This window comes from Oncorhynchus keta, chromosome 34 (genome assembly GCF_023373465.1).
Source record: "Oncorhynchus keta strain PuntledgeMale-10-30-2019 chromosome 34, Oket_V2, whole genome shotgun sequence".
Lineage (NCBI taxonomy): Eukaryota > Metazoa > Chordata > Actinopteri > Salmoniformes > Salmonidae > Oncorhynchus > Oncorhynchus keta.
In genome coordinates, this window is record NC_068454.1 from 62,340,296 (window position 1) to 62,367,850 (window position 27,555).

Here is a 27,555-nt window from a genome sequence, read left to right on the forward strand (position 1 = left end):
GGGTGCTCTGTGAGTATTTGGGTTGCTGTCTGCAACCGGATCTGGGTAAAATCCAGTCCGGTCTGGTACAGCTCACGGTACTCACTGACAGCCTATAGCTCTGCATCATTTTATCAAACTCCTCGTCAATTTTTTTGTATTTCTCCTCAGTGTGGGGGGTGAGGGAGAAGGGCTCCTCTGGGTCTGGGCTCTCTGAGTCCCGGTGCTCTTTCTTGTTCAGAGCCTTGGTCCATTCGTTCCCACAACAGAGAGAGGAGAGGAGAGAGAGGGAGGTTAGAGAACGTGACGAGAGGACGATGGTACTCACGCCATAGCGCTTGAACAGGATATCCAGGTCCTCGTTCTTGCGGTACTTGTCATCGTTTAACGGGCTTTGGTCGATGGAGTCGTCGCCGTCCGGCTCGGGGCTGTTGCAACCGTTAAAGCCTTTCTTTCGCAACGTCTGAAGCGGTTAGAGGAAGAAGAAGCAGAGGAAGGAGGAAAACATCTCATTTTCATGCACAATTATGTCAACAACACCCATTAACCAGACTGTACCATCATTTAAATTCTAATAATGATAAGGAAAGGAACAGCGATGGAATTCGAACAAAACCAGTAACATGATTCTGAGCCTCAGATAATATTTAAAATCGATCCATTCCAGGAAGGTCAATGTTCACAACATCTATGACCGTTTCGAAGCTAACCACCTTTAAAGGTTTACTCTACACAAATAAACAAAGATGTCTGAAATAAGGAGTTATCACTGGACAATGACTAACATTTTCATCCACCCACACACACAAGTTCAAAAGTTTGGGGCCAATTAGAAATGTCTTTGTTTGATGAAAGAAAAGCCTTTTTTTGTCCGTTAAAATAACACCAAAATTATCAGAAATACAGTGTAGACATTGTTAATGTTGTAAATTACTATTGTAGCTGGAAACTACAGATTTTTAATGGAATATCTACAATTGAAGTCGGAAGTTTACATACACCATAGCCAAATACATTTAAACTCAGTTTTTCACAATTCCTGACATTTAATCCAAGTAAAAATGCCCTGTCTTAGGTCAGTTAGGATCACAACATTATTTTAAGAATGTGAAATGCCAGAATAATAATAGAGAGAATGATTTATTTCAGCTTTTATTTCTTTCACCACATTCCCAGTGGGTCAGAAGTTTACATACACTCAATTAGTATTTGGTAGCATTGACTTTAAATTGTTTAACTTGGGTCAAACGTTTTGGGTAGCCTTCTACAAGCTTCCCACAATAAGTTGGGTGAATTTTGGCCCATTCCTCCAGACAAGAGCTGGTGTAACTGAGTCAGGTTTGTAGGCCTCCTTGCTCGCACACGCTTTTTCAGTTCTGCCCACAAATGTTCTATAGGATTGAGGCCTGGGCTTTGTGACGGTGTTACGTTCCCCAGTTTCAGTGTTTTGGGTTTGTATGTGTATGTGTTTCAGGATGGCTTCCTGGATTCCAATCAGCTGATTGGTTGGTCCCATTGCAGATTGGAGCTCTGACCCCGCCCTCTCGTCAAAAGACACAGCTGTCTGCAATTACCAACTCCTTCACCAGCTTGAAAAGCCAGTGTTCCTTTGTTAGGAGAGAGAACTTCTTGGTATGTGCTGTGTTGATTAGACAGTTTTTGTAAAGTATTTTGTAGCCGGTCCTGCAGTGGTATGTGTATGCCAAAAGGACTCAGTGTCTTTGAAATTAAAATGGTTAATTTCCGTGAGTAATTATTCTGTTTTTGTTCCCAGGGGGGAAGGGGAAGGCACCATGGGAGTGTTTAGGCAATAGGCCTGCGGGCATACATATACCCGTAGTATGTTATCTGTCTATGCACACTAGGTAAGACCCGGGTGGGCCACCCCCAGTATTTTGGTTAGCACGCCAAGTGGCGTTAAGAATAAGTAAGTAGTGGGTAGGTAGGTAGGAGAGGGGGCTCTTTAACTTTTACTTTGGTTCCGTCCAGCCCCTTTCCCCCAAATTACCGTATGAAGGAAGAATATATTCCCTGTAAATGGTAATATTCTCTGCCTCTGTCATCCTTACCCGCACCTACAGTCACCTACACCTCTTTCAGTCCACGGGGAGTTGAGTGAAGCAGGGTGTTGCGTTCCCTCTTCCAAGAGGTGTAGGTAACATAATGGGGGCTCATCCGGGATCATTAAACCCACCGGACCCTGCTGCTCTGAGCTCTCTGTGATTGAGGTGTGCTGGTAGGTTGAGTTTGGATGACTTGTTTAGTTACGTGTGTTCAGTACGCTGCTGTGTACCATGGCTGCCTCAGCAGTCTCCCAGTTTACTGAAGCGCCCTCTGTTGGTGGGGTTGCGTAAAGTAGACCTTTGCGCCATAGCTGATGATTATGGACTCTTCGTCCCTGAGAAAGCCCGAAAGGCTGAGCTTTGGTTCTAGTCAGAGAGGGTTTAGTGAGAACTAATTTTGTCATTGAAAGATGAGGAGAGGGAGGCTTCAGGGAGATGAGACAGGTAGACCTTCCGATGCCAAGTCTGAGGACGGCGCGGAGGAAGGAGTTGCTAGTACCCCCTTTACATTGCCCCGATATGACACTTTATCTTTTGCTTCGGGTCATTCAGACGGAACTGCAAGGCTAAAGGTGAGGCTGGCCTGTTTGAAAATGGAGCAAAAAGATAGATGGATGAAGTTTGATTTAGAAATTAGGAAAATGAAAATCGACAAGGAGGTGAGGATCCGACAACTGGAGCTAGACGCTGGCTCCAGTGCGATTTCACAACCTGCCCATCATCAAGCCCACTTCGATGTTAGTAAAAATATTGCTTTAGTCCCTCCATTCCGGGAGTCGGAAGTTGATTACTATTTATCTGCGTTTGAGCGTGTGGCTGTTGCGCTGCATTGGCCACTCAAGGTTTGGCCGCTCCTGTTGCAATGTAAATTGTCTGGGAAAGCGCAGGAAGTAGTAGCTGCTCTCTCCCTGGAAGACAGTTTACACTGTGATATAGTTAAAACAACCGTGTTGCATGCTTATGAGTTGGTGCCTGAAGCTTGTAGGCAGTGCTTCAGGAACCACAAAAAACCCTCTCACTGTAAGTTTGTTGAGTTTGCTAGGGACAAAGAGACTGTTTTAATCGCTGGTGTTCTCCAATACCATGACTTTGTCCTTAAGCCATTTTGCCACAACTTTGAATGTATGCCTGGGGTCATTGTCCATTTGGAAGACTCATTTGCGACCAAGCTTTAACTTCCTGACTGACGTCTTGCTTCAAAATATCCCAATTTTCCTTCCTCATAATGCCACCCTTTTTTTGAAGTGCACCACTCCCTCCTGCAGCAAAGCACCCCCACAACATGATGCTGCCACCCCCGTGCTTCACGGTTGGGATGATGTTCTTTGGCTTGCAAGCCTCCCCCTTTTTTCCTCCAAATATAACAATGGTCATTATGGCCAAACAGTTCTATTTTTGTTTAATCAGACCAGAGGACATTTCCCAAAAGGTACGATCTTTGTCCCCATGTACAGTTGCAAACCGTAATCTGGTTTCTTTATGGTGGTTTTGGAGCAGTGGCTTTTTCCTTGCTGAGCGGCCTTTCAGTTTATGCCAATATAGGACTTGTTTTACTGTGGATATAGATACTTTTGTACCCGTTTCCTCCAGCATCTTCACAAGGTCCTTTGCAGTTGTTCTGGGATTGATTTGCACTTTTTTTACGTTCATCTCTAGGAGACAGAACGCGTCTCCTTCCTGAGCGGCATGGCGGCTGCGTGGTCCCATGGTGTTTATACTGGCGTACTATTTTTTGTAGAGATGAACATGGTACCTTCAGGCATTTGGAAATTGCTCCCAAGGAGGAACCAGAATTTTTTATGAGGTCTTGGCTGATTTATTTGGATTTTCCCATGATGTCAAGCAAAGAGGCACTGAGTTTGAAGGTAGGCCTTGAAATACATCCACAGATACACCTCCAATTGACTCAAATTATGTCAATTAGCCTATCAGAAGCTTCTAAAGCCATGACATAATTTTCTGGAGTTTTCCAAGCTGTTTAAAGTCAGTCAACTTACTGTATGTAAACTTCTGACCCACTGGAATTGTGACACAGTGAAATAATCTGTCTGTAAACAATTGTTGGAAAAATTACTTGTCATGCACAAACTAGATGTCCTAACCAACTTGCCAAACGATAGTTGGTTAACAAGAAATTTGGAGTGGTTAAAAAACAAGTTTTAATGACTCCAACCTAAGTTCATGTAAACTTCAACTGTACGTAGGCATACCAAGGCCCATTTTCAGCAACCGTCACTCTTGTGTTCCAATGGCATGTTTTGTTAGCTAATCCAAGTTTATCATTTTAAAAGGCTAATTGATCATTAGAAAACCCTTTTGCAATTATGTTAGCACAGCTGAAAACTGTTGTTCTGATTTTAAAGAAGCAATACAACTGGCCTTCTTTAGACTAGTTGAGTATCTGGGCCAGAAACAAAAACCTTCCTTCTGAAACTCGTCACTCTATTCTTGTTCTGAGAAATTAAGGCTATTCCGTGTGAGAAATTGCCAAGAAACTGAAGATCTCGTACAACGCTGTGTACTACTCACTTCACAGAACAGCGCAAACTGGCTCTAACCAGAATAGAAAGATGAGTGGGAGGCCTCAGGGCACAACTGAGCAGGAGGACCAGTGCATTAGTGTCTAGTTTGAGAAACCGACGCCTCACAAGTCCCCAACTGGCAGCTTCATTAAATATTTCCCGCAAAACACAAGTCTCAACGTCAACAGTGAAGAGGCTACTCCTGGATTCTGGCCTTCTAGACAGAGTTCCTCTGTCCAGTAACTGTTCTTTTGCCCATCTTAATATTTTATTTTTATTGGCCAGTCTGAGATATGGCTCTCTCTTTGCAACTATGCCTAGAAGGCCAGCATCCCGGGGGCCTCATCACTGTTGACGTTGAGACTGGTGTTTTGCGGATACTATTTAATGAAGCTGCATCAGATGACCAGGCCTCCAATCACTCGACCTCAACCCAATTGAGATGGTTTGGGATGAGTTGGACCGCAGAGTGAAGGAAAAGCAGCCAACAAATGCTCAGCATGTGTGGGAACTCCTTCAAGACTGTTGGAAAAGCATTCCAGGTGACTACCTCTTGAAGCTGGTTGAGAGAATGCCAAGAGTGTGCAAAGCTGTCAAGGCAAAGGGTGGCTACTTTGAAGAATCTTAAATCTATTTTTGATTTGTTTAACACTTCATTTTGTATGTTATTTCATAGTTTGTCTTCACTATTATTCTACAACGTACAAATTAGTCAAAATAGAGAGAAACCCTGGAATGAGTAGGAATCCAAACTTTTGACTGGTGCTGTATATAGTAGTAGTATGGCGCTTGTGGAGCAAATTAAGGTTAAGTGCCTTGCTTAAGGGCACATCAACATATTTTTTTTCCTCTGTCGGCTTGGATATTCGAGCACCTCTAAATTGGTGTGAAGCGGCACGCCATCAAAGCCATTGAGCAAAGGTAAAGGGTAGGGGGTGAAACAGAAGCACACCGCGGTGTTAGCCAGCCAGAGAGTTGCGCAGTCAGGCCATTTCAGCTCGAAATGCACAGTGGAAAGGGTCTTATTTTGACATGATTCTGGAAACAAGCTTAACTGTAAGTAGCTTTTCCAGTGGGATCTGGACCAAACAGCAAACCAGATCCTGACACTAGCAAAATGGATTCCCACCTAGTGTCGCAAATTCTTCCACATGACAGATGTACTATTCAGTTCTATTGTATATGGAAGGAATATGTATTTCAGTAAAGCAACATAAATAAATGGGTATCTACAGTATTGCGTGGCAGAGAGAGGACTGTATTATCCACCATACAGTGAGTACTGCCTGATGGAGATTTGATTAGTAGATAAGTGGATCTTCTCAAGGACACCCACTAGGGACTATCACTGTTCTCTGTGTAGTGAGGATGACTCAATAACATGAAATTCAATGCCAAGCTGAGAGGTAGAGAGAATAAAAGACGTAAAAAGACTAATGCAGTCATTAGCTAACCAACTGTGAAGTTAAATCCAGGTTTACTGAGCTAAACCCCCCAATACAGATCAAATTCACTCTAAATATTATTATCCATAATGTATACTGTGATATCCATATATATATATATATATATATATATATATATATATATATATATATATATATATATATATATATATATATATATATATTATATTCATATTATTACACACAGTGTGAAATACATTCCACCCACAGAGATGATTCTTTCATCTGTACCCGGTTTCTCTGTTCAGGTATATACATTCAAATCAGTACACTGATCAAATTAGACACTAGAACTTCCTGACACTGTTTAGCCTCCACGCTGTTTATTCCGCACTGTTCATAGAAAACATGATCCGTGTGTCTGTGCTGACCTAAAAAACTAAAAATTGACAATGACAACATCTGACAAAAGTCTGTGCGGGGACGTGGTAGAGTCATGGACATATGCAGCCGACTGTCAACAAAAACAAAATCACTACATACAAACCTGCCCTGACAATAGGACATGGCAGTCCTATATAATGGTACACACACACACACACACACACACACACACACACACACACACACACACACACACACACACACACACACACACACACACACACACACACACACACACACACACACACACACACACACACACACACACACACACACACACACACACACACACACACACACACACACACAGAAGTCGGTCAGCTGATCAGCTTGTTTCAGTCAGCTCCATCTGTTCACCGGTCCCTCCGCACCTCTCCCCCGCTGGCACACTCTTTCAAGTGCTGCCCTCTATTGTGTTGCCAGGGTAAGATTCCCCTGCAGAGCAGCACACAGTCTGACTGGCTGGGCTGTGAGCTTCCCTGCCCCTCCCCCTATCTCCTGCTCTCTCTTTCATTCTCTCGCGGTCGCTCGGTCCTGGTCTTTCTCTCTCCAGCTGTATCTCTCGCTTTCCTTCACCTTTCACCCTCTTCTCTTTCACTCTATCCATTTATATTCATCTCTTTCTCCATCTTTTTCTCTCAGGATCTAATAATCGATCCATATAGTCCGCTCACGTCATCCTCCTACATGTTCTCCTTTATCCTCTTATCCGGGCTTCATTTCTCCTCCATCTCCCGTCTATCCATCTCTCACTTCTGTCTTCTTTTGACCTCTTCCTCTCTTGACCTATTCCCACAGCTTCTCATCCTACTTTTTGCTCTCAAAATGCCATCCATCTCTCCTTTTCTCCAATTCTACCTTCTCTCTTTAGAATGGAGGTATGTGGTGAGTAGTACTGGCCGGGGCCCAGGACCACAAAGGCAGAAGGTAATGTCACGTCCCTTTTGCAGTTGCCCGCATTCAGGTACATTGTGCCATTACCACAATGGCCAGCGGTGTGGGTGTTATTACTTATACATGTGGTTAATGGACCCCCTCTATCACACCTTCTCAGGAGGGGCCGATGTCTTGCTTCCTCACAGAGTACAGAGGTAGCGGACCATGCCCTCATTGGATATGGATGGTCTGGAATCTGCCGGATAACAGTGTACTTATCCCTACGAGGAGATCCATATGATCTGTATCACAGACCAAGCAATCATATTCGGTTGTATTTTTTAAATTTATTTTACGAGGCAAGTCAGTTAAGAACAAATTCTTATTTTCAATGACAGCCTAGGAACAGTGGGTTAACTGCCTTGTTCAGGGACCGAACAACAGATTTTTACCTTGTCAGCTCGGTCATTTGATCTGTAACCTTTCGGTCACTAGTCCAACGCTCTAACCACTAGGCTACCTGCCGCCCCATTTAACAATCTGTCTAAAATGGGAATAATGCTGCTCTTTAAAAAAAATTGAGATTCATTTTAACGGCATCACATCACACTATTTATTTAGCTTGCCGTGATGAATAAATAAATGCGGCTTTCATTTGCTCTTAAATAATCAATCATGCCCCATTAATGTTCCTGGCAGTAACAACAACAAACATGATGCAGACTAAGTGCCTGTTTAACAAAAAACTGAATCTGATTAGATGCCATTTACCATCACACCCTGATGCATCATAATAAAACCTATTACCGTCTCCATGGCGATCAAGTCACCTCCATGACCTTTGGAGGTGACTTGATAAGGAGAAGCCTCCATTGACCCTGTCCTGTCCCGATTAGGATATTTGAATATGACAGGTCTTAGGGCACGTCCCAGGAATTTGGCTGATGTGGCAAAACGGGATTATTCTGAGGGAGGCCTGCCTCATGAGGAACCATCAGCGTCATGATAGGACAGTTCCGAAGGGCCCTGGCCTCTACCCAGAACTCTTTTTGGTGTTGGGCCTCCATATTGAAAAGTGATGGGCAATTATATGTTCTAATTAGAATCAAATACTTATGGGGAATCTTGTCAAGTGCTGTTTTGTGGTGCGTGTCATGAGGAGCTCCTCTCACCGTTGATCTTGAATCAGGGCAGTGACAAAGTCTTTAAGCCATGCTATGGTAAGATCTTCCTCTTTGAGCTGCTTAAGAAAAAGGGCATCGCCTCCTCTTCTTCCTCTCTCCTCTCCCTGGATTTGATTTGATTCATCTCCCTCCTCATTCAGAGCTCATTCTCCATCACTTTTCCTTCCCTCGCCCCTGATTGGGATCTGCAGTGAAGCGGATTAACACGTTCTGGCAGGAGAGGCAGGCTGCCCACACACACACACTGCACGTGCAGCATAGAAAGAAGCTGTGTATGTACATATGCATCACCTCCCAGCTGTGTACTAGAGTGAAGGAATGCCCAACTGTGTGAAGAAAATTGTGTGTACATACAGTACCAGTCAAATGTTTGGACACAACTCATTCCAGTGTTTTTCTTTATTTTTTACCATTTTCTACATTGTAGAATAATAGTGAAGACATCAAAACTGAAATAACACATATGGAATAAGGTAGTAACCAAAATGTTAAACAAATCAAAATATATTTTAGATTCTTCAAAGCAGCCAGCCTTTGCCTTGATGACAGCCTTGCACACGCTTGGCATTCTCTCAACCAGCTTCACCTGGAATGCTTTTCCAACAGTCTTGAAGGAGTTCCCACATTGTTGGCTGCTTTTCCTTCACTCTGCAGTCCAAATCAACCCAAACCATCTCAATTGGGTTTGGGTAGGGTGATTGTGGAGGCCAGGTCATCTGATGCAGCACTCAATCACTCTCCTTCTTGTCAGAGCAGCTCACAGATCACTGCACCTGTACATAGATGGGCAGTTTACAGATGGGCTATCTACCTCATCCCCATACTGTATTTATTTATCTTGCTCTTTTGCAACCCAGTATCTCTATTTGCACATTCATCTTCTGCACATCTACCATTCCAGTGTTTAATTGCTATATCGTAATTACTTCACCACCATGGCCTATTTACTTCCTTATCTTACCTAATTTGCACTCACCCGTATATAGACTTTTTTGTTAGATTTTTTCTACTGTATTATCGACTGTATGTTTTGTTTATTCCATGTGTAACTCTGTGTTGTATGTGTCGAATTGCTATGCTTCATCTTGGCCAGGTCGCAGTTGCAAATGAGAACTTGTTCTCAACTAGCCTACCTGGTTAAATAAAAGTGAAATAAAATAAATAAAAATAGCCCTTACACAGCCTGGAGGTGTGTTAGTGTAACAGAATAACTTTACGTCCGTCCCCCTCACCCATACCCGGGCGCGAACCAGGGACCCTCTGCACACATCGACAACAGTCACCCTCGAAGCGTCGTTACCCATCGCTCCACAAAAGCCGCGGCCCTTGCAGAGCAAGGGGAACTACTACTTCAAGGTCTCAGAGCAAGTGACGTAACCGATTGAAACGCTATTTAGCGCACACCGCTAACTAAGCTAGCCGTTTCACATCCGTTACATTAGGTCATTGTCCTGTTGAAAAACAAATGATAGCCCCACTAAGCGCAAACCAGATGGGATGGTGTATCGCTGCAGAATGTTGTGGTAGCCATGATGGTTAAGTGTGTCTTGAATTCTAAATAAATCCTAGACAGTGTCACCAGCAAAGCACCCCACACCTCTATGCTTCAAGGTGGGAGCCACACATGCAGAGATCATCCGTTCACTGACTCTGCATCTCACGAAGACACGGCGGTTAGAACCAGAAATCTCAAATTTGGACTCATCAGACCAAAGGACAGATTTTCACCGGTCTAATGTCTATTGCTCGTGTTTCTTGGCCCAAGCAAGTCTCTTCTTCTTATTGCTGTCCTTTAGAAGTTGTTTCTATGCAGCAATTCGACCATGAAGGCCTGATTCACAGTCTCCTCTGAACAGTTACTTGAACTCTGAAGCATTTATTTGGGCTGCAGATTTCTGAAACTGGTAAATCTAATGAACTTATCTTCTGCAGCAGAGGTAACTCAGGGTCTTCCTTTCCTGTGGCGGTCCTCATGAGAGCCAGTTTCATCATAGCGCTTGATGGCTTTTCCGGATTGACTGACCTTCATGTCTTAAAGTAATGGACTGTCGTTTCCCTTTGCTTATTTGAGCTTGGACTTGGTCTTTTACCAATTAGGGCTATCTTCTGTATACCATCCCTACCTTGTCACAACACAACTGATTGGCTCAAATGCATTAACTTTTTATGGCTGCAGGGGCAGTATTGAGTAGCTTGGATGAAAAGGTGCCCATTGTAAACGGCCAGCTCCTCAGTCCCAGTTGCTAATATATGCATATTATTATTAGTATTGGATAGAAAACACTAAAGTTTCCAAAACTGTCAAAATATTGTCTGTGAGTATAACAGAACTGATATTGCAGGCGAAACCCTGAGGAAAATCAAAACAGGAAGTGGCTTCTATTTTGAAAACTCCATGTTCCATAGCCTCCCTTTGCTGGTTTTAAAGGGATATGAACCAGATTCCTATTCCTATCGCGTCCTCAAGGTGTCAACAGTCTTCAGACATAGTTTCAGGCTTTTATTTAGAAAAATATGAGCCTAAACGATAACAAGTGGTCACATGAGTTTTGCTCACGCAACAGAGTTTGGATAGGTATTGCTTTTCCCTCTCCTACTGTGAAAGACATTTGCAGTTGATATATTATCGATTTATATATTTTAAAAACAACCTGAGGATTGATTAAAAAAAACATTTGACATGTTTCTGTGGACATTATGGAAACTATTTGGAATTTTCGTCTGCGTTGGCGTGACCGCTCTTTCCTGTGGTCCATAACACGGCAAATAAACAGAGGTATTTTGGATATAAAAATAACCTTTATGGAACAAAAGGAACATTTGTTGTGTAACTGGGAGTCTCGTGAGTGAAAACATCCGAAGATCAAAGGTAAACGATTAATTTGATTGCTTTTCTGATTTTCGTGACCAAGCTACCTGATGCTAAGTGTACTTAATGTTTTGTCGTGCGATCGATAAATTTACACACGCTTGGATTGCTTTCGCTGTAAAGCACGACAGGTGTAAAGCACGACAGGTGGCTAAACTGTGTTTTCCTATATTGCACTTGTGATTTCATGAATATAAATATTTATATAAATATTTATTGAATGTAGTGCTATGCTATTCAGCGGTTGTTGATGACACTTGTTATGGCTGCAATCCCACTATAAGTTAAGAAATGCAAAAAATTAACTTAACAAGGCACACCTGTTAATTGAAATGCATTCCAAGTGACTACCTCATGAAGTTGGTTGAGAGAATGCCAAGAGGTCATCAAGGCAAAGGGTGGCTACTTTAAAGAATCTAAAATATATTTGAATTTGTTGAACACTTTTGGTTACTACATGATTCCATGTGTTATTTTAGTGTTGATGTGTTCACTACGATTCTACAATGTAGAAATAAAGAAAAACCCTTGAATGAGTAGGTGTCCAAACTTTTGACTGGTACTGTATGTAGCTGCACATTTCATTGTTAGTACAAGTGCTTTTGAGCATTGGTTCAGTATATTTGTGTGTTTGTATATTAATGTTCTGTATATTTATGTGTGTGTATATTAATGTACTGTGTGTGTGTGTGTGTGTGTGTGTGTGTGTGTGTGTGTGTGTGTGTGTGTGTGTGTGTGTGTGTGTGTGTGTGTGTGTGTGTGTGTGTGTGTGTGTGTGTGTGTGTGTGTGTGTGTGTGTGTGTGCACGTGTGTGAGTAGGGTACATAATAAGCATAACGTATGACTAAGTGTGTGTGCGTGACTGCATCCAACTCCATAATTCATACACCAAAGCACTTGCTTGGAGGGAGGCAGAGCGGCAAATGGACACATTTTGTGCCCATCCGCTCAACCCCTCTCTTCTCTTTCCTCCTGTCTTTCTCCTCCTCTTTCCCCACTCACCTGTGCCAAGAGATTCATCTCAACTCTGCCCCTCTCCCTCGCTACACAATACAGATCAAACTAAACAAGCTAGAAGGAGCCTCTCGGTCTGAGGAATGGCAGTAGAACAGTGGATCTCCTCTGGGCCTGAGGCTTGCTGAAGGAGATGGAGATGCATGGGGGAACCCTCATATGGATTCAGGCAGTGACACACTCCCGCGCCGAGGCATCTGGCCTGAATATTGTATGAGGCATTCTCACGGGCCACTGCAGAGCGGGCGCATGCACACAAACATGAAGGCTTACACACAAATACAGGCAGAGACACACACACACACACACACACACACACACACACACACACACACACACACACACACACACACACACACACACACACACACACACACACACACACACACACACACACACACACACACACACACACACACACACACACACACAGCCAGTGGAGCTTAAGCTAATGTGGCCCGGAGCGGCCCAAATCCCTGCCACAGCACACACACTTAAGAGCCATCTGCAACTGGAGCTCCATGTAGCTCTCCCACTGAAAGCCCTCACCTCTGCCATCCACAGACAGAAAGACATAGGAGACAGAGGAGAGAGAAACAGCGAGAGAGACACTCTGAATGCGATCTCAGTTATTCCACGTGGTAATGGACAGCTGCAACGGCTGTACCAAGAATTTCATGATCCAGTGACATGGTCTTTATAGAGCGAAAAGGCTTCACTGTATATGAATTATAAGTGGCAAGTTAATATTTAAATAGCCAGTTAAAATGTATCTGCCCATTTTTATGAATCCATGAAAAAACCTGCGTGTAAAAAGGGGTCAAGGCAGATAAATGATAGTGCACATCCATGTTGGTGGAAAAAAGATACCACTTGAGGGCTCATTCGCTCAATGTTACCTCATTCACATTCCCTATCTAGAAACTCTCTCTATGCTCCTCCTCCTTTGTGCAACCCTCCATTTTGTGATAGCATGGTTTCATGGGGACCGGAGGCTTTTTGTTGGAGTGGCCTTGGAGCCCCGGCCAAGGCTAGGGGGTGGTGACAGCAGGTCCAGCTGTCCCTACCTCTGCCCTCCCGCCATGATCCCAGGCACCAGGCAGCCAGCCAGGCCTGGATGGATACTGGAACAGGCCCCACACAAGCCTGTAATCTGGCCACTGGTGTACATTTAAGGCCTTCTAGAGCCAGCCTGTTAGCTAGGGGCGGCCATGCTAGGCTAACTGCCCTCTCAGTCTCTCTCAATCTGTTTCCTTCTTGGTCTCTCTGAGGTAATCTCATGAAAGTTACTATACCTGCCCTCTCACTAGACATTTGCTTTAAGAGGAATCAAGGCTTGTAGCTTGTGTTTATATTTGTTTACTCTGGCTATGACAAACACATCCAAACAACTCTGGGTTCAACCAAAGATTCAGAGAAAAGCACACACAAAAAATAAAAGCGATCTTGAATACTCTAAAAAAGAAAAGAAAAAGAAATAAACATCCCTTTCTCTTGCTACATAAATAAAGACCTGATGGAGCTGATGGCTTTGGATTGAAAGCGCTCATCCAGACCAGAGTGGTGGTAGTCAAAAAGAAAACATAACGCCAGGTCACGTGGGCCTGCTTTCAAATATAAATCATGAACAGAAATATTGCCTACTTAATTTGTTAAAAATATATAATACAAAGTAAAACAATCAACGGGTTATTGGCGGACCCTAAAATAAAGTGTTATCAAATGTAAACTACCTTCTAAACAAGCATATTATGACCAAATTACAACTATATTACAACCACGGATATAAAAACAAAATGAAACACAGCGAGCCATTTCATTATTGCCTCTCCACCATGGCACTGTACTAAAATACCATATTGTAACACCTCTCCCCTCCCCCTCAGAACACACAACCACCCTGTTCACTCTCTCCTGTAGGGACTACACAGTAACTCGTCCTCCTCCTCCTCTCTCCCTCCTCCATTACCTCCATGATGTCGACGTTGGTACGGCTCTCGTGGGGCTCGTTGTACTCGGTGTATTTGAGCAGGACCTTGTCCATGTCGGTGCTGGCGTACTGGAACAGCTTGTTGGAGTGGTTGAAGATGATGAGGGCGATCTCACAGTCGCATAGCACACTCAGCTCGTACGCCTTCTTCATCAGACCAAACTTCCTCTTGGTGAACGTCACCTGTGAGGGGAGGGATGGTGTGGGTATATTGGGGGGTATATTAGAGGGTGGTAGGGAAGGGATGTTGTGTGTGTGTGTGTGTGTGTGTGGGGGGGTATTGGGAGGGAGAAGGGGGATTGGCAGGTGATATTGGGAAGGGGAAATTTGGCATAGAAGGAAAAAGGAAGAACAATAACATTAGCGATACTGTAAAAGTGAAGGAATTTGTAGTAATAATTAGTTAAATGTAATAAAAGTGGGAGGGACTATATCAATAACAGTAAATAATAGTCTCTTAGAGAACAGCCAATGTGTGAACAGACACATTACAGACAGCTAATTAAAGGTGACAACCGGGATGAGGTCCTGCAGTGTGTTGTGGTTGTGTTTAATATCACTCCCTTGGTTTTGAGGCATTTATGCAATGGGGGAATTTGAGTTTGTTTGTTTTGCTGTAGACAGGATCAGAGAGGAGCGCGAGGAAGCAGACGCACGGAAAGGAACCACACAGGCAGATTCTACAGCTGCCATGTGAGACCTTCAATTGCTCGCTCTCTCTTTCTCGCTCTCTCCATCTCCCCTCTCTCTCTATAATTGCTTGAGCACCCCCATGTTACACTGATGCCTCTCTATGGGGCAGGAGCCAGCTTGTGCTCTCCTTGTCCTCCCCACGGTCTCCGTCTCCCTCTCTCACTGTCTCCGTCTCTCTCATTTCCTCGCCCTCATTTCCTTTTCTCTCCCTTTTCCTCTCGGTGTCGTTCTTGCTCACTCATTGCTTCCCGCTGCCACAAATCAAATTATATCGGGGTCGTATCCATGGGCAACCGCCTACCACCCCCTCCCTCAAACCCAATCACATACACTCCCACAATCAACTACACACACACACACACACACACACACACACACACACACACACACACACACACACACACACACACACACACACACACACACACACACCAGAACATAGAACCAAGGGGAAGAAAGTTCAGCGAGGACAATGGCAAGCCAGGCTCACAGAGCTTATAAACAATACTATTACAATGACTCTCATAACCAATTATAAGACAGTTTATCACAAATAGAAATGCTCTGATTTGTCGGAGGCGTGAGGTACACAGAGTCTTCAACAATAATTAGTCTTGATCCTTCCTTCGACATGAATGCCAAGATAAACAAGCTGAACATAACTGACATTAAGAATAGAATTGCAAGTAACCAATGGCAACGAACGACAGAACAAGACATCCGCCATGAGAGGGATGAGTTGTTTCATGGCCGTGTCCTGACGAGTGCGGTTGTGTGGCAAGGAGAGGAGGAAGCCACAGTGACAACCACAACCTCCCCAGCTGCTCTACTTTCTGCACCTGCAATGTTTCAGGAGTGTTCATGGTCTCTGTAGCATTCGGCGTTCAGTTAATAATCCATTACTATGTAAAGTATTTGTGGTTCTCACGCTCTCTTTTCACAACATGTATTTCACATGCTGTTGAATTTCCATCAGAGTCTATAGCCTTGGGGACGGGGCCAATCCATTAGTGCTAATGACAGTATTTTGTGATCAACATCTAGTAGGATGATGGTTCATCAATATTTCTATCAACTTTTTATGAATCAACATAATGCTTGAATGCCTGAAGCATTTTGAGTCTCTGTGTGCTGCTCTATGAAAATGGGCACCTATAAAGAAATACAAAAAGCTTAAGATGACTTCAGGACCTCGATCCACCTAGTGTCTAAAACACTCAGGTCCTACTCAGCCAGGGACATTTTGGGGATGGCAGACGCATCACATCCATTACTCAATAAGCTCAAATGAACCAAAGCCCATTAACCAGTTAATCATTTTTAGAAGGATCATTTAGCCTGTCATCGTCTTGGAAAAATACTGGTGTAGTCATAGGCATGATAGAGTTCTAACATACAAATAAACATTATGCACACACACACACACACACACACACACACACACACACACACACACACACACACACACACACACACACACACACACACACACACACACACACACACACACACACACACACACACACACACACACACACACACACACACCTGTCTGTTCCGTTCGTCTGTAATCCTCTGTATTTGGATCTTTTTCCTTCCCATGGTTCCGGTCTGGCGGTGGGAGGGGCAGGGGGCGTGGCGGGGTCGGAGGGCACGGCTGTCCTGTGGAGGTGGTTGGTGGGCACTGTTGCCGACTAGGCGCTTGGCTGTCGCACTCTTTCTCGTACACACTCTCTCTATCTCCCTCCGCTCCACCTGTCTATGGCAGCTGGTCTAGGAGCTCTTACCCCTGCAGGAAATAAGGAAGAAGAATGGGACCACGTGGCGGGGCCTTCAGATCATGGTCTGTACAGCAGGCAGGTCATTCACTGGTCCTCTGAATTAGGATCCTCTTCCCCTCTTTAATGCAAGTGTGTTACTCCTGGAAAACAGAGCATCGGATCAGTATGACATTCGGGAGAGGTAGAGGTATTGTTCATGTACCATTCCTGCCAACATCCTTCAGAATCAACCATTGTCTTAGCATTTTAACCTCCACAGTACTCGACAGAGAAACCAAAGCGATGCATTTAAGTCAGGGTTCCTTTCGGACAAATTAGAAGCACGCTTCGAAAGAGCAGCCGCAGCAGCAGCGGGGGGAACTGAAGGATGGAGAACCCTTCTCTTGGGGTTAGCGTTTCCATGGGGGCAAGTGTGCCCCTCAGGGGGGCCACAGGGAGAGAGGCTGTGCTGTGTCAGCTTTATTAGAGGCATCACCGCCACATAACTGATCTGTTGGTTGCCCGCAGCAACTACCTGCCTGCCCGACCTGATACGCTGCATGTGATTCCCAATCGAAGGCAGAGCCCGGCCCCATGGCCCAGTGAGAATGCTCGCCATGTGTGGGCGGGACGCTAGTGCTCAGAGCTTCTGTTGCGTTTTGAAGTAGGCTCTTGGATTCTGTCACTGAACCAGTAATGTTATCATTACCACCAGATTTGATTATCTAAACTGTGGTAATTTGGCACCGTTCCATGTTAGATAACACAGTGTTCCTTTAATATAATGAAAATAATTGTATTTCAAAATAAATAATTAATTGAAGACAGAAACGTCAAGGTTAAATCCTCAGTTGAATTAATAACAAAGCTGGCCACCCCATCTATGTTTTGGTAAAAGGCTGAGGGAAGGGACTGGATAAATGTAACCACTCTCAAATTCGGAGAAAGAGCTATGGACCGACAATCTATAAGAATCTAAATGATCGTTTTAACTATGTTTTGAGGCTATATAGTGGTTGTTTATATTTATAATGTTTACAAACATTGGAGTAAAAACAAGCTATTATTTTGGGTTCTGATGGGGTGTGACTAACTAAGCTCATGAGGCATTTCTAAAGTTATATTCTTTTAAGAATCATTAGGTAAATATCATTGTTTTAATTAGTTCAAAAGTGGGTGCAGCAACTGCAGATTGCCCCTTTAACTAAACAGGGTTTTATTATTTATTTTTTGCAATGTATAGCAATTTCTAACAACAAAAAGAGAGAGGGCAAATGAGAGAGTGCAGAGTACATGTGTGCATATGAATTCATGAATGAATGAACGAACGAGCAGACAGCAACCCAGGAATGGCAACAGAGGCATGGACCATTTTAATTAAGCCCCACTACTACTACTATTTGTGGTTCAGCCTTAAAAATAGCTCTCTATATATACATCCAGACTGTGTACTGTTCACACACACCCGCATGACAGTGGGAGCCGAGACATTGCATTAGAGTGAGTGCATCTGGAAAGCCTTGAGTGCAGTTTCAATACTACATCACCCACATTGTTTACCTGAGAGAATAGTAAAACCACCCCCTGATTAATGGCTGCTCTGCTACCATTACCATAAAAAACAAAACAATGACGTGATAGAACGGGTTCTGTGTGTCGGTGTGTGCAGGTACCACACATTTTCTTTTAGTTGAATCAATTGCCTTCACTATGGCAATGTGTTCTCCATTAATTATGCACTACATATTTGGCTTGGAGGCAGGACAATAGGAGAAGTCTGAGAAAAGGGTGTTATGCATGTCATAATTGTTCTCTTAAAAATAAAGCCCTAGCAAAATAAATAGAGGTATCTTCAGCTCCGGTTTTACATGGAAAATATGGAGGGGGTTGTATTAGGGCATTTCCGTTGCAATGGAATTACGCTTTTTCACTTTGGCATACATTTTCAACAAATACAATTGATTTCAAAGTTTAACAAAGCATATAACTAACTCAATGCACAAGGACTACTTTGAACAATTTACACGGAACATTTCACAAAAACGCATTTACTGGAAGAACTGTGCAGATGCAAAGTTTGGTAATATAATTACTGTAAAATCTCCCTCAGTTTGTTAAGCGACCACATTTGAGAAAAAAGTAAATATCTGCTCAAATTAAGATTAAAATATGTCTGCAGAAAGAAAATTCAACACCTTTAGTTTGAAAAATTATATTTTGGTTATTGAACAACAGTAGGGGAATTTGAATTTACATCTGGTAACAGAGTTACGGTAACGGAATTACGTCCCTGATCTGTACTATATAGAAATGCATAATTATGGCTATGAATATAATTCTCTTCATGGTGATGTATCCTGAATAGGTACACAAAAAAAGTAGAAATATGCAACATCCTTCTTTTGGGTATTATTCTACACACTGGGTATGATTGTAATGAGGTCCGCCCCCAAACAAGACCACATTTGGTTGGTCCGGACCAGACCAAATCTGAAACAATCATAGACTATGTTTCACAAGATTGGACATCACAGTAGAGTCAAGTACAGTAGAGCACAGTAAAGTAGATATGTTCAGTATAGTACATTCAATTATACTGTACTTTACTGGTGTATTGTACTCTACTTTAGTCTACTGTCCAAACTTGTGAAACATAGACTTCTATGATTGGTACAAATTTGGTCCGGCCAGGGCGGACTGACCAAATTTCAACATCCATGGAAGTGTGATGTTGGTCAGTGCCCAGTGGGTGAGGATGCTTGTTCCAGTAAATGGAAAGAGGGTTGGTGTCAGTAAGAACCGGGAGAGGTGACATTAACGAGAGAGAGAGAGAGGAGAGAGAGGGGCAAGAAGAGTCTTCTATGCCATCAAAAGGAACATAAAATTTGACATACCAATTAGGATCTGGCAAAATAATACTTGAATCAGTTCTAGAACCCATTCTCCTTTATGTTTGTGAGGTCTGGGATTCACTCACCAACCAAGAATTCACAAAATGGGACAAACACCAAATTGAGACTGCATGCAGAATTCTGCAAATATATCCTCCGTGTACAATGTAAAATAACAAATAATGCATGCAGAGCAGAATTAGGTCGAAAACCTGAAAAGAGACGTTAAATTCTACAACCACCTAAAAGGAAGCGATTCCCTAACATTCCATAACAAAGCAATCACCTACAGAGAGATAAACCTGGAGAAGAGTCCCCTAAGCAAGCTGGTCCAGCAACACAATTAGGCCCAACCAAATCATGAGAAAACAAGAAGATAATTACTTGACACATTGGAAAGAATTAACAAATAAACAGAGCAAACTAGAATGCTATTTGGCCCTAAACAGAGACTACACCGTGGCAGAATACCTGACCACAGTGACTGACACAAAATTAAGGAAATCTTTGACTAATGTACACACTCAGTGAGCATAGCCTTGCTATTGAGAAAGGCTGCTGAAGGCAGACCTGTCTCTCAAGAGAAGACAGGCTTTGTGCACACTGCCCAAAAAATTAGGTGGAAACTGAGCTGCACTTCCTCACCTGCCAAATGTATGACCATATTAGAGACACATATTTCCCTCAGATTACACAGACCCACAAAGAACTTGAAAACACATACAATTTTGATAAACTCCCATATCTATTAAGTGAAATACCACAGTGTGCAATCACAGTAGCAAGACTTGTGACTTGTTGCCACATGAAAAGGGAAACCAGTGTATAACAAACACCATTGTAAATACAACCTATATTTATTTATTTTCCTATTTGTACATTATTACAACACTGTATATAGACATAATATGATATTTGAAATGCCTTTATTCTTTTGGAACGTAATGTTTACTGTTAATTCTTTATTGTTTATTTCACTTTTGTTTATTATCTATTTCACTTGCTTTGGCAATGTAAGCATATGTTACCCATGCCAATAAAGCTCCTTAAATTGAAATTGAGAGAGGGAGAGTGAGTGAGTGAGGAGGTAGAGGATGTCCAGACTGTTTTTACAGTGTTGCTTTGACCACCAGATGACAGAAAGAGAAAAACAGTTATGATCTGAACATAACAGTATGCCAGTGGAAGGGAGGACAGTAGCAGGTGACCCAACTGTGGTTTGTGACTACTATGATTTCCCATTGTAGGCAATTAAATTGCAGCAATTCCCTTACAGATTTATCAGTAGCTCGATTAATGATTTGGTAACATAATTACGAGTTTGAATAACTTAATAATTAATTAACAAACTTGATATTAGTAAAAACACTACAACTGTTTGGTTGGTCTTCCTTTACTTGTTACTTTTGTGAACATTCATTATCCTCCCTCCTCATGAGGGAGATAAATAAGAACATATCTTCAAGATTCAAGGGTTTTTGGTAACGGAATTTCAAGGCACAAGTTGGGCTGTTGCGGTAAAACCGTGTTACCGCCACACTGGTGGTCACGAGTCATGAAGGCAATGTGACCATTTAGTCACGGTAATTAGGCTTCTCCAAGCTCTGATTGTGCTAATGGTCATTAGTAGCCCTACCAAACTTACTAACTGCCTGGTACTCAGCACTCTATTGTCCCTCTAACCACACTGTCATCAATGATGGCCTCTACTAAAAAGAGGAGGATCAGCTTTCAATAGGCTAGGTTTACTATATTAATTTCTCAACTTTCTTAATATTAAGTATATTGCTTATATTTACAACAGGATTATAGCCTGGCATGAAAATAAACCACGGGGAAAAACGTCCTCCATTCGCTATTTAAGTGCATAGATGTAAATTTTCCCACTGCCCCCTTTTCGACACAGGTGCATGATAATAGTCCATTCTGAATCAAAACAAATTTCACACATATATTATTTAGTATATGTAAAGACAAGATTAAATCAAGAATAGTCTGATGGGCGACAATATTAGCCTATCACTTGTGAATTATATATTAACACTTGTGAATGATGCCAAGCATAAGAAACAATACCTTTTTTTGCGCCATTTTTGAATCATAGTCGCACACCTCATGTAGCCTAACACATAGACCTATATATTTTAATAAGGTTTGTATCACAAGGGGTGTAGAGCCTAACTGGCACACATAAGCAGCACGTGAGTTTCAAGTGTGGGGAAGATCATTTTCACCATAAAACTCACCTTTATAATAAAAGCATTACATGCATAATTGCATTTGGAATCACTTTTGACAATGGTGTTTTCCACTAATGGAACATAGCCTACTACCATGTGCGCAGTGCTGCACTTATAATGTGAAATAGCCTAGTAGTTTATCAACATTTTAAGCTAAATGTTCTGATCCGTTGCGTCAGCCACATCGCGTAAAAAGTTTTTTGATGAAAGTGAAGGTAACCTACCTAAGAAAGTGAAGGTAACCTGCCTAAAAGATTTCCGCCCTGTTGCACTCACACCGGTAGCCATGAAGTACTTTGAAAGGCTGGTCAACACCATCATGCCGGAAACCCCAGACCAACTCCATTTTGCATACCACCCCAGCAGATCCACCGGTGACACAATCTCAATTGCACACCACACTGCCCTTTCCCATCTGGACAAAAGAAACACCTACGTGAGTTCATTGACTACAGCTCAGCGTTCAACACCATAGTGCTCACAAAGCTCATCACTAAGCTAAGGACCCTGGGACTAAAACACCTCCCTCTGCAACTGGATCCTGGACTTCCTGACGGGCTGGCCCCCAGCTGGTAAGGGTAGGCAACAACGCATCTGCCACGCTGATCCTCAACACTGGGGCCCCTCCAGGGTGTGTGCTTAGTCCCCTCCTTTACTCCCTGTTCACCCACGACTGTGTGGCCAAGCACAACCCCAACACCATCATTAAGTTTGGTTACGGTGGTAGGCCTGATCACCGACAACGATGAGACAGGGAGGAGGTCAGAGACCTGGTAGTGTGGTGCCAGGACAACAACTGCTCCCTCAATATGAGCAAAACAATGGAGCTGATCGTGGACTATAGGACTACAGGCCCCCATTCACATCGACAGGGCTGAAGTAGAGCGGGTCGATATGTTTCAAGTTCCTTGGTGTCCACATCACCAACAAACTATTATAGTCCAAACATAACAAGACAGTTGTGAAGAGGGCATGACAGCATATTTTCCTCCTCAGGAGACTGAAAAGATTTGGCATGGGTCCCCAGATCCTTAAAAAAGTTCTACAGCTGCACCATCACCGCCTGGTATGGCAACTGCTTGGCATCTTACCTTAAGGCGCTACAGAGGGTAGTGCGTATGGCCCAGTACATCACTGGGGCCAAGCTTCCTGACATCCAGGACATATATATTTGGAGGTGTCAGAGGAAGGCCCAAAGAAATTGTCAAAGACTCCAGTCACCCAAGTCATAGACTGTTCTCTCTGCTACTGCACGGCAAGCCGTACCGGAGCTTCAAGTCTAGGACAAAAAGGTTCCTTAACCGCTTCTACCCCCAAGCCATAAGACTGAACCAGGTTTTACTCTAGGATTTTGCCTGTGCTTAGCTCTATATGTTTATTTTTATCATAAAAGACTCCATACCCTTGCCAATGACAAGTATACCCATAACATGATGCACCCACCACTATGCTTGAAAGTATGAAGAGTGGTACTCAGTGATTTTTGTGTTGGATTTGCCCCAAACATCATGCTTTGTATGCGGGACATAAAGTACATTTCTTTGCAATATGGCACTGTCTTCCCTTTTTTCACTCTGTAATTTAGGATAGTATTGTGGAGTAACTACAATGTTGTTGATCCATCCTCAGTTTTCTCATACAACAGCCATTAAAACTCGGTTTTAAAATCACCATTTGCCTCTTGGTGAAATCCCTGAGTGGTTTCCTTCCTCTCCGGCAACCGAGTTAGGAAGGACGCCTGTATCTTTGTAGTGATTGGGTGTATTGATACACTATCCAAAGTGTAATTAATAACTTCACCATGCTCAAAGGGATATTCAATGGTCAGCTTTTCTTTTTTTCATCTACCAATAGGTGCCCTTCTTTACGGGGCATTGGAAAACCTCCCTGGTCTGTGTGGTTGAATCTGTGTCTGAAAATCACTGCTCAACTGAGGGACCTTACAGATAATTGTATGTGTGGGGTAATCATGTTAAAAATATATATTTTGAATAATCTTACAACACTATTATTGCACAAAGAGTGAGTCCATGCAACTTAAGTAAATTATTACTTCTGAATTTATTTAGGCGTGCCATAACAAAGGGGTTAAACATTTCTGAAGACAATTCCACTTTGCCATTATGGGGTATTGTGTGTAGGCCAGTGGCACACAATCTCAATTTAATAAATCTAAAATTCAGGCCGTAACAAAATGGTGTAATAAGTCCAGGGGTGTGAATACTTTCTGAAGTGTTGATATTAGTTGTCAGGGGTCTTCACTTCAACATTATTGTGTTTTAATGTAAATCTAATACCTTTCAATAATTTTTCTGGTCAATGTTGTCCAAGACCCTTTTTTCCACATGGTTGACCAGAAATGAAATCCTTTCCTTATTCCATATTTGTTGGATGGAAAATGGTTGCAAAATGTATATATGCCTTAATTAATAAAACATTTCATTTGACACCCAATTTGACATGCTCCTATGAACTTCACATGTGTGTGCTCATGGGTCCTTTTAGATGTGAATGCCCATTAAATACTAGCAAACAAGAGAAACTCTGGAGGGGGTTGTTATATTTGCCAAAGACTGTAGAAGTAAGAGGTTTATACTAAAAATACTCAAACTAAAACAGAAAACACTTTTGAGTTTTATGTTATACACTCAAATAGTAGAGAACTAGTGAGTGAGCAGAGCACTACTCCTGCCATAGGAACATTGGTCTACAGTTCAAAGGCAGCGGTCCATGGGATTTGTTTTGGGCTGCGGGCCGGTCACACATGAAAAGGCTGCTTTATCTGCACGGGTGCTCAAACCTCAACCTTTTACCCTTCATGCTGCGGGAGTCAGCCTCCCATGTCTGATGTCAGGTAGAATCTCTCCTCTCACATTGAAGGCAGAGGGCCTGGAGAGTGTCTACTGACTGACTGACTGACTGACTGACTGAACTAGGGAGTGTGAGACACTTTAGACAGGGAACAGATTAACACTGATAAAAGCTATTCTGCAGTGGTCCTTGCATTGAGCCCCGAGGAACCCCCTAAAATATATGCAATTTGTATCTGTATTGTTGAAGATATTTTAGTGTGCAGTATACTATCAAGAGCTACACTACACGGGGAAGATCTTTGAACCGTAAGGCACTCACGACAGAATAATCCATAAAAGAACAGATACACAATGGTGCATCATTTGTGTGTAAGTTCAGAACATCTGTTGCTGTTCTTTCAACCATTTCAGAGGACCACCTCCTGTTCAGCCTATGAGGGAGCAGAGTCATTGGCTACAAGGTGGTGCAACACAGTAGGAGCCAGAGTGTCGCATAGAGTTGCCACCACCTTATCCATCCTGCATCATGTGTCATAGCCTACAGTGCAGAGGCACAGGGGGTCACGATTGAGTCATGACATATAGCACAAACGACAATTGCATGCCACAGCAACAGAGCATATGTGCAGAGAGATGTGTTGAGAGGTTTTGTGCACATGTATGTCCTTCTGACAATGCATACTGTATATACGTGTATGTATGACTGTCAGCCTGTCAGTGTAGTCGGCTATACGTGTCAAGCTGTCAATTGCGTATATGTGCGTGGTGTGTGTGTGTGTGTATATATATATATACATGTGGTCCTTCTGTAGCTCAGTTGGTAGAGCATGGCGCTTGTAACGCCAGGGTAGTGGGTTCGATTCCCGGGGCCACCCATACGTAGAATGTATGCACACATGACTGTAAGTCGCTTTGGATAAAAGCGTCTGCTAAATGGCATATATATATATATATATATATCTCTTTGTAAGTTGGATCAGAGCACCCGGGGGCGCAGAGACAACAGTCAGAGGTGGAGGCTACTGGAGTCAGGCCAGAGCACTGCTGAGAAATCCATCACCTTTCGTACTCAGCACCAGAGCCTACCAGGACTGACCACAGTCTGCTCATAACAAACACAGCTACTCTATAGTTAGGAAACTGTTACTTACACCCAAAACAGGAGAAAACTAACCTTTACAATTAAATTACCTCTCATTGGCAGCTAATTAATGGTTATGTTTTATGTATCTAGATCTGTTTGAGAGCAGTTACAAGCTTCGCTGTGTATATGCTTACACTGCCTTGTTGGCAGACATCACCAATATCAGAGGAGTCACCTACAGCTCTGCTGAGGACTCAGGTTTCATTGGAAGCAGCCAGAATCTCCCTCTCTGGTTGCATGGGGCTGCGGTCTCTGGGGAGGCTATCAACAAGACAGATCTCGCTCTCAGTTTGTGGTCCAGGCAAATCAATACTTATATTCAGTATCACCATGGTCACCCTAGCTAGGGTAAAGGTAAAATCCCTTCTCCCTGTATGAACGATGACAGTCTGGCTGCTCCATACAAATGAAATTGCTACTCAAAATCGAATCTAATTCAATCAAACCAGAGTGCCACCATGGTATTGCGTATAATCATTGCAATCCACACCTGAGGCATGGAGGCCACCTGAACAGAGGAGCAGGAGTCTGATTAGTTAGCCTTTCATTGGGGAAGACGTATCCGCAAACACAGGCAGTAACTAGCTACTGATCTCTCTCTCATCCTGCCCAGTGGGACTCTGTGCTTTCACCCCAACCTTGGGCTGTAGTCCCAGCACCAGCTGTGGGATATTTACAGCCTATTGCCTCATGTTCCAGCACAGCCATTCCGCTCGGCTGGCCTGCTCCACTCTGCCTGTTGACTGACCGCTTGTTTGGTTAGACGGGTGTGCATTGTGCCTTATTAACCAAAGTGTTCAGTGTGAAGGTGAATCTGTGTGAGTGATATGGTGGAGAAATGTATGGTGGTGGGTTTGGATTCTTTTGAGGAAAGGAAGGAAGGATGGGGGCTGGACCTGGGTCTGCTGTTTGGTTGTGACTGGGCTTGTGCCTGTGTGCATGCTGCCAACACTGGCAGGGGAATATGATCCCACCCCCCTCCTCCTCTTCACCAATCGTAGGGTGGGTTTTTTGTGAGGGGGTAGCTGCAGTGCAAGAGCAGCACTTCTAGAAAGGGGTGGGAAATTGGAGGAGGTTGGACAGGTTTGGGATGGGCGGTAAATAGATCTGCGCAACTCGGCTCGTGAATCACACCCCCGCTGCCAGTCTTGTCAATACTGCAGTCTACCCCAACAACAAACACACACACACACACACAAAGACACAACCTCAAAGCACCCAACTGCCATGGAACTACCACCACCACACACACACTGCCGGCCAAAAGTTTTCGAACACCTACTCAATCAAGGGTTTTTATTTATTTTTACTATTTTCTACATTCTAGAATAATAGTGAAGACATCAAAACTATGAAATAACACATATGGAATCATGTAGTAACCAAAAAGTGTAAAACAAATGCTTTTCCAACAGTCTTTAGTTCCCAATATGTAGTTCCCACATATTCTGAGCACTTGTTGGCTGCTTTTCCTTCACTCTGCGGTCCAACTCATCCCAAACCATCTTGTGGATGCCAGGTCATCTGATGCAGCACTCTATCACTCTCCTTCTTGTTCAAATAGCCCTTACACTGCCTGGAGGTGTGTTGGGTCATTGTTCTGTTGAAAAACAAATGAGAGTGGGACTAAGCCCAAACCAGATGGGATGGCGTATCACTTCAGAATG

At 43.1% G+C, this 27,555-nt stretch overlaps 1 protein-coding gene across 11 annotated transcripts in view; it reads right to left on the bottom strand.

Moving 5' to 3' along the window:
- Positions 1–27,555, bottom strand: part of LOC118367480 (myocyte-specific enhancer factor 2D homolog) — an 83,693-nt gene that overhangs the window by 28,364 nt on the left and 27,774 nt on the right. For 6 of the 11 annotated variants that reach the window (XM_035750997.2, XM_035750992.2, XM_035750998.2 and 3 more), the window contains exons 2-4: positions 16,589–16,961; positions 14,327–14,530; positions 86–223 (exon numbers count right to left, since the gene is read on the bottom strand). In XM_035750997.2, coding sequence (XP_035606890.1) covers positions 86–223; positions 14,327–14,530; positions 16,589–16,642 — 396 coding nt within the window. In that variant the 5' untranslated portion in view covers positions 16,643–16,961. Of the gene's footprint in view, positions 1–85; positions 224–307; positions 443–14,326; positions 14,531–16,588; positions 16,962–27,555 lie in introns of all 11 variants that reach the window. The other 5 variants (XM_035750996.2, XM_035751002.2, XM_035751001.2 and 2 more) reach the window with 3 other exon arrangements.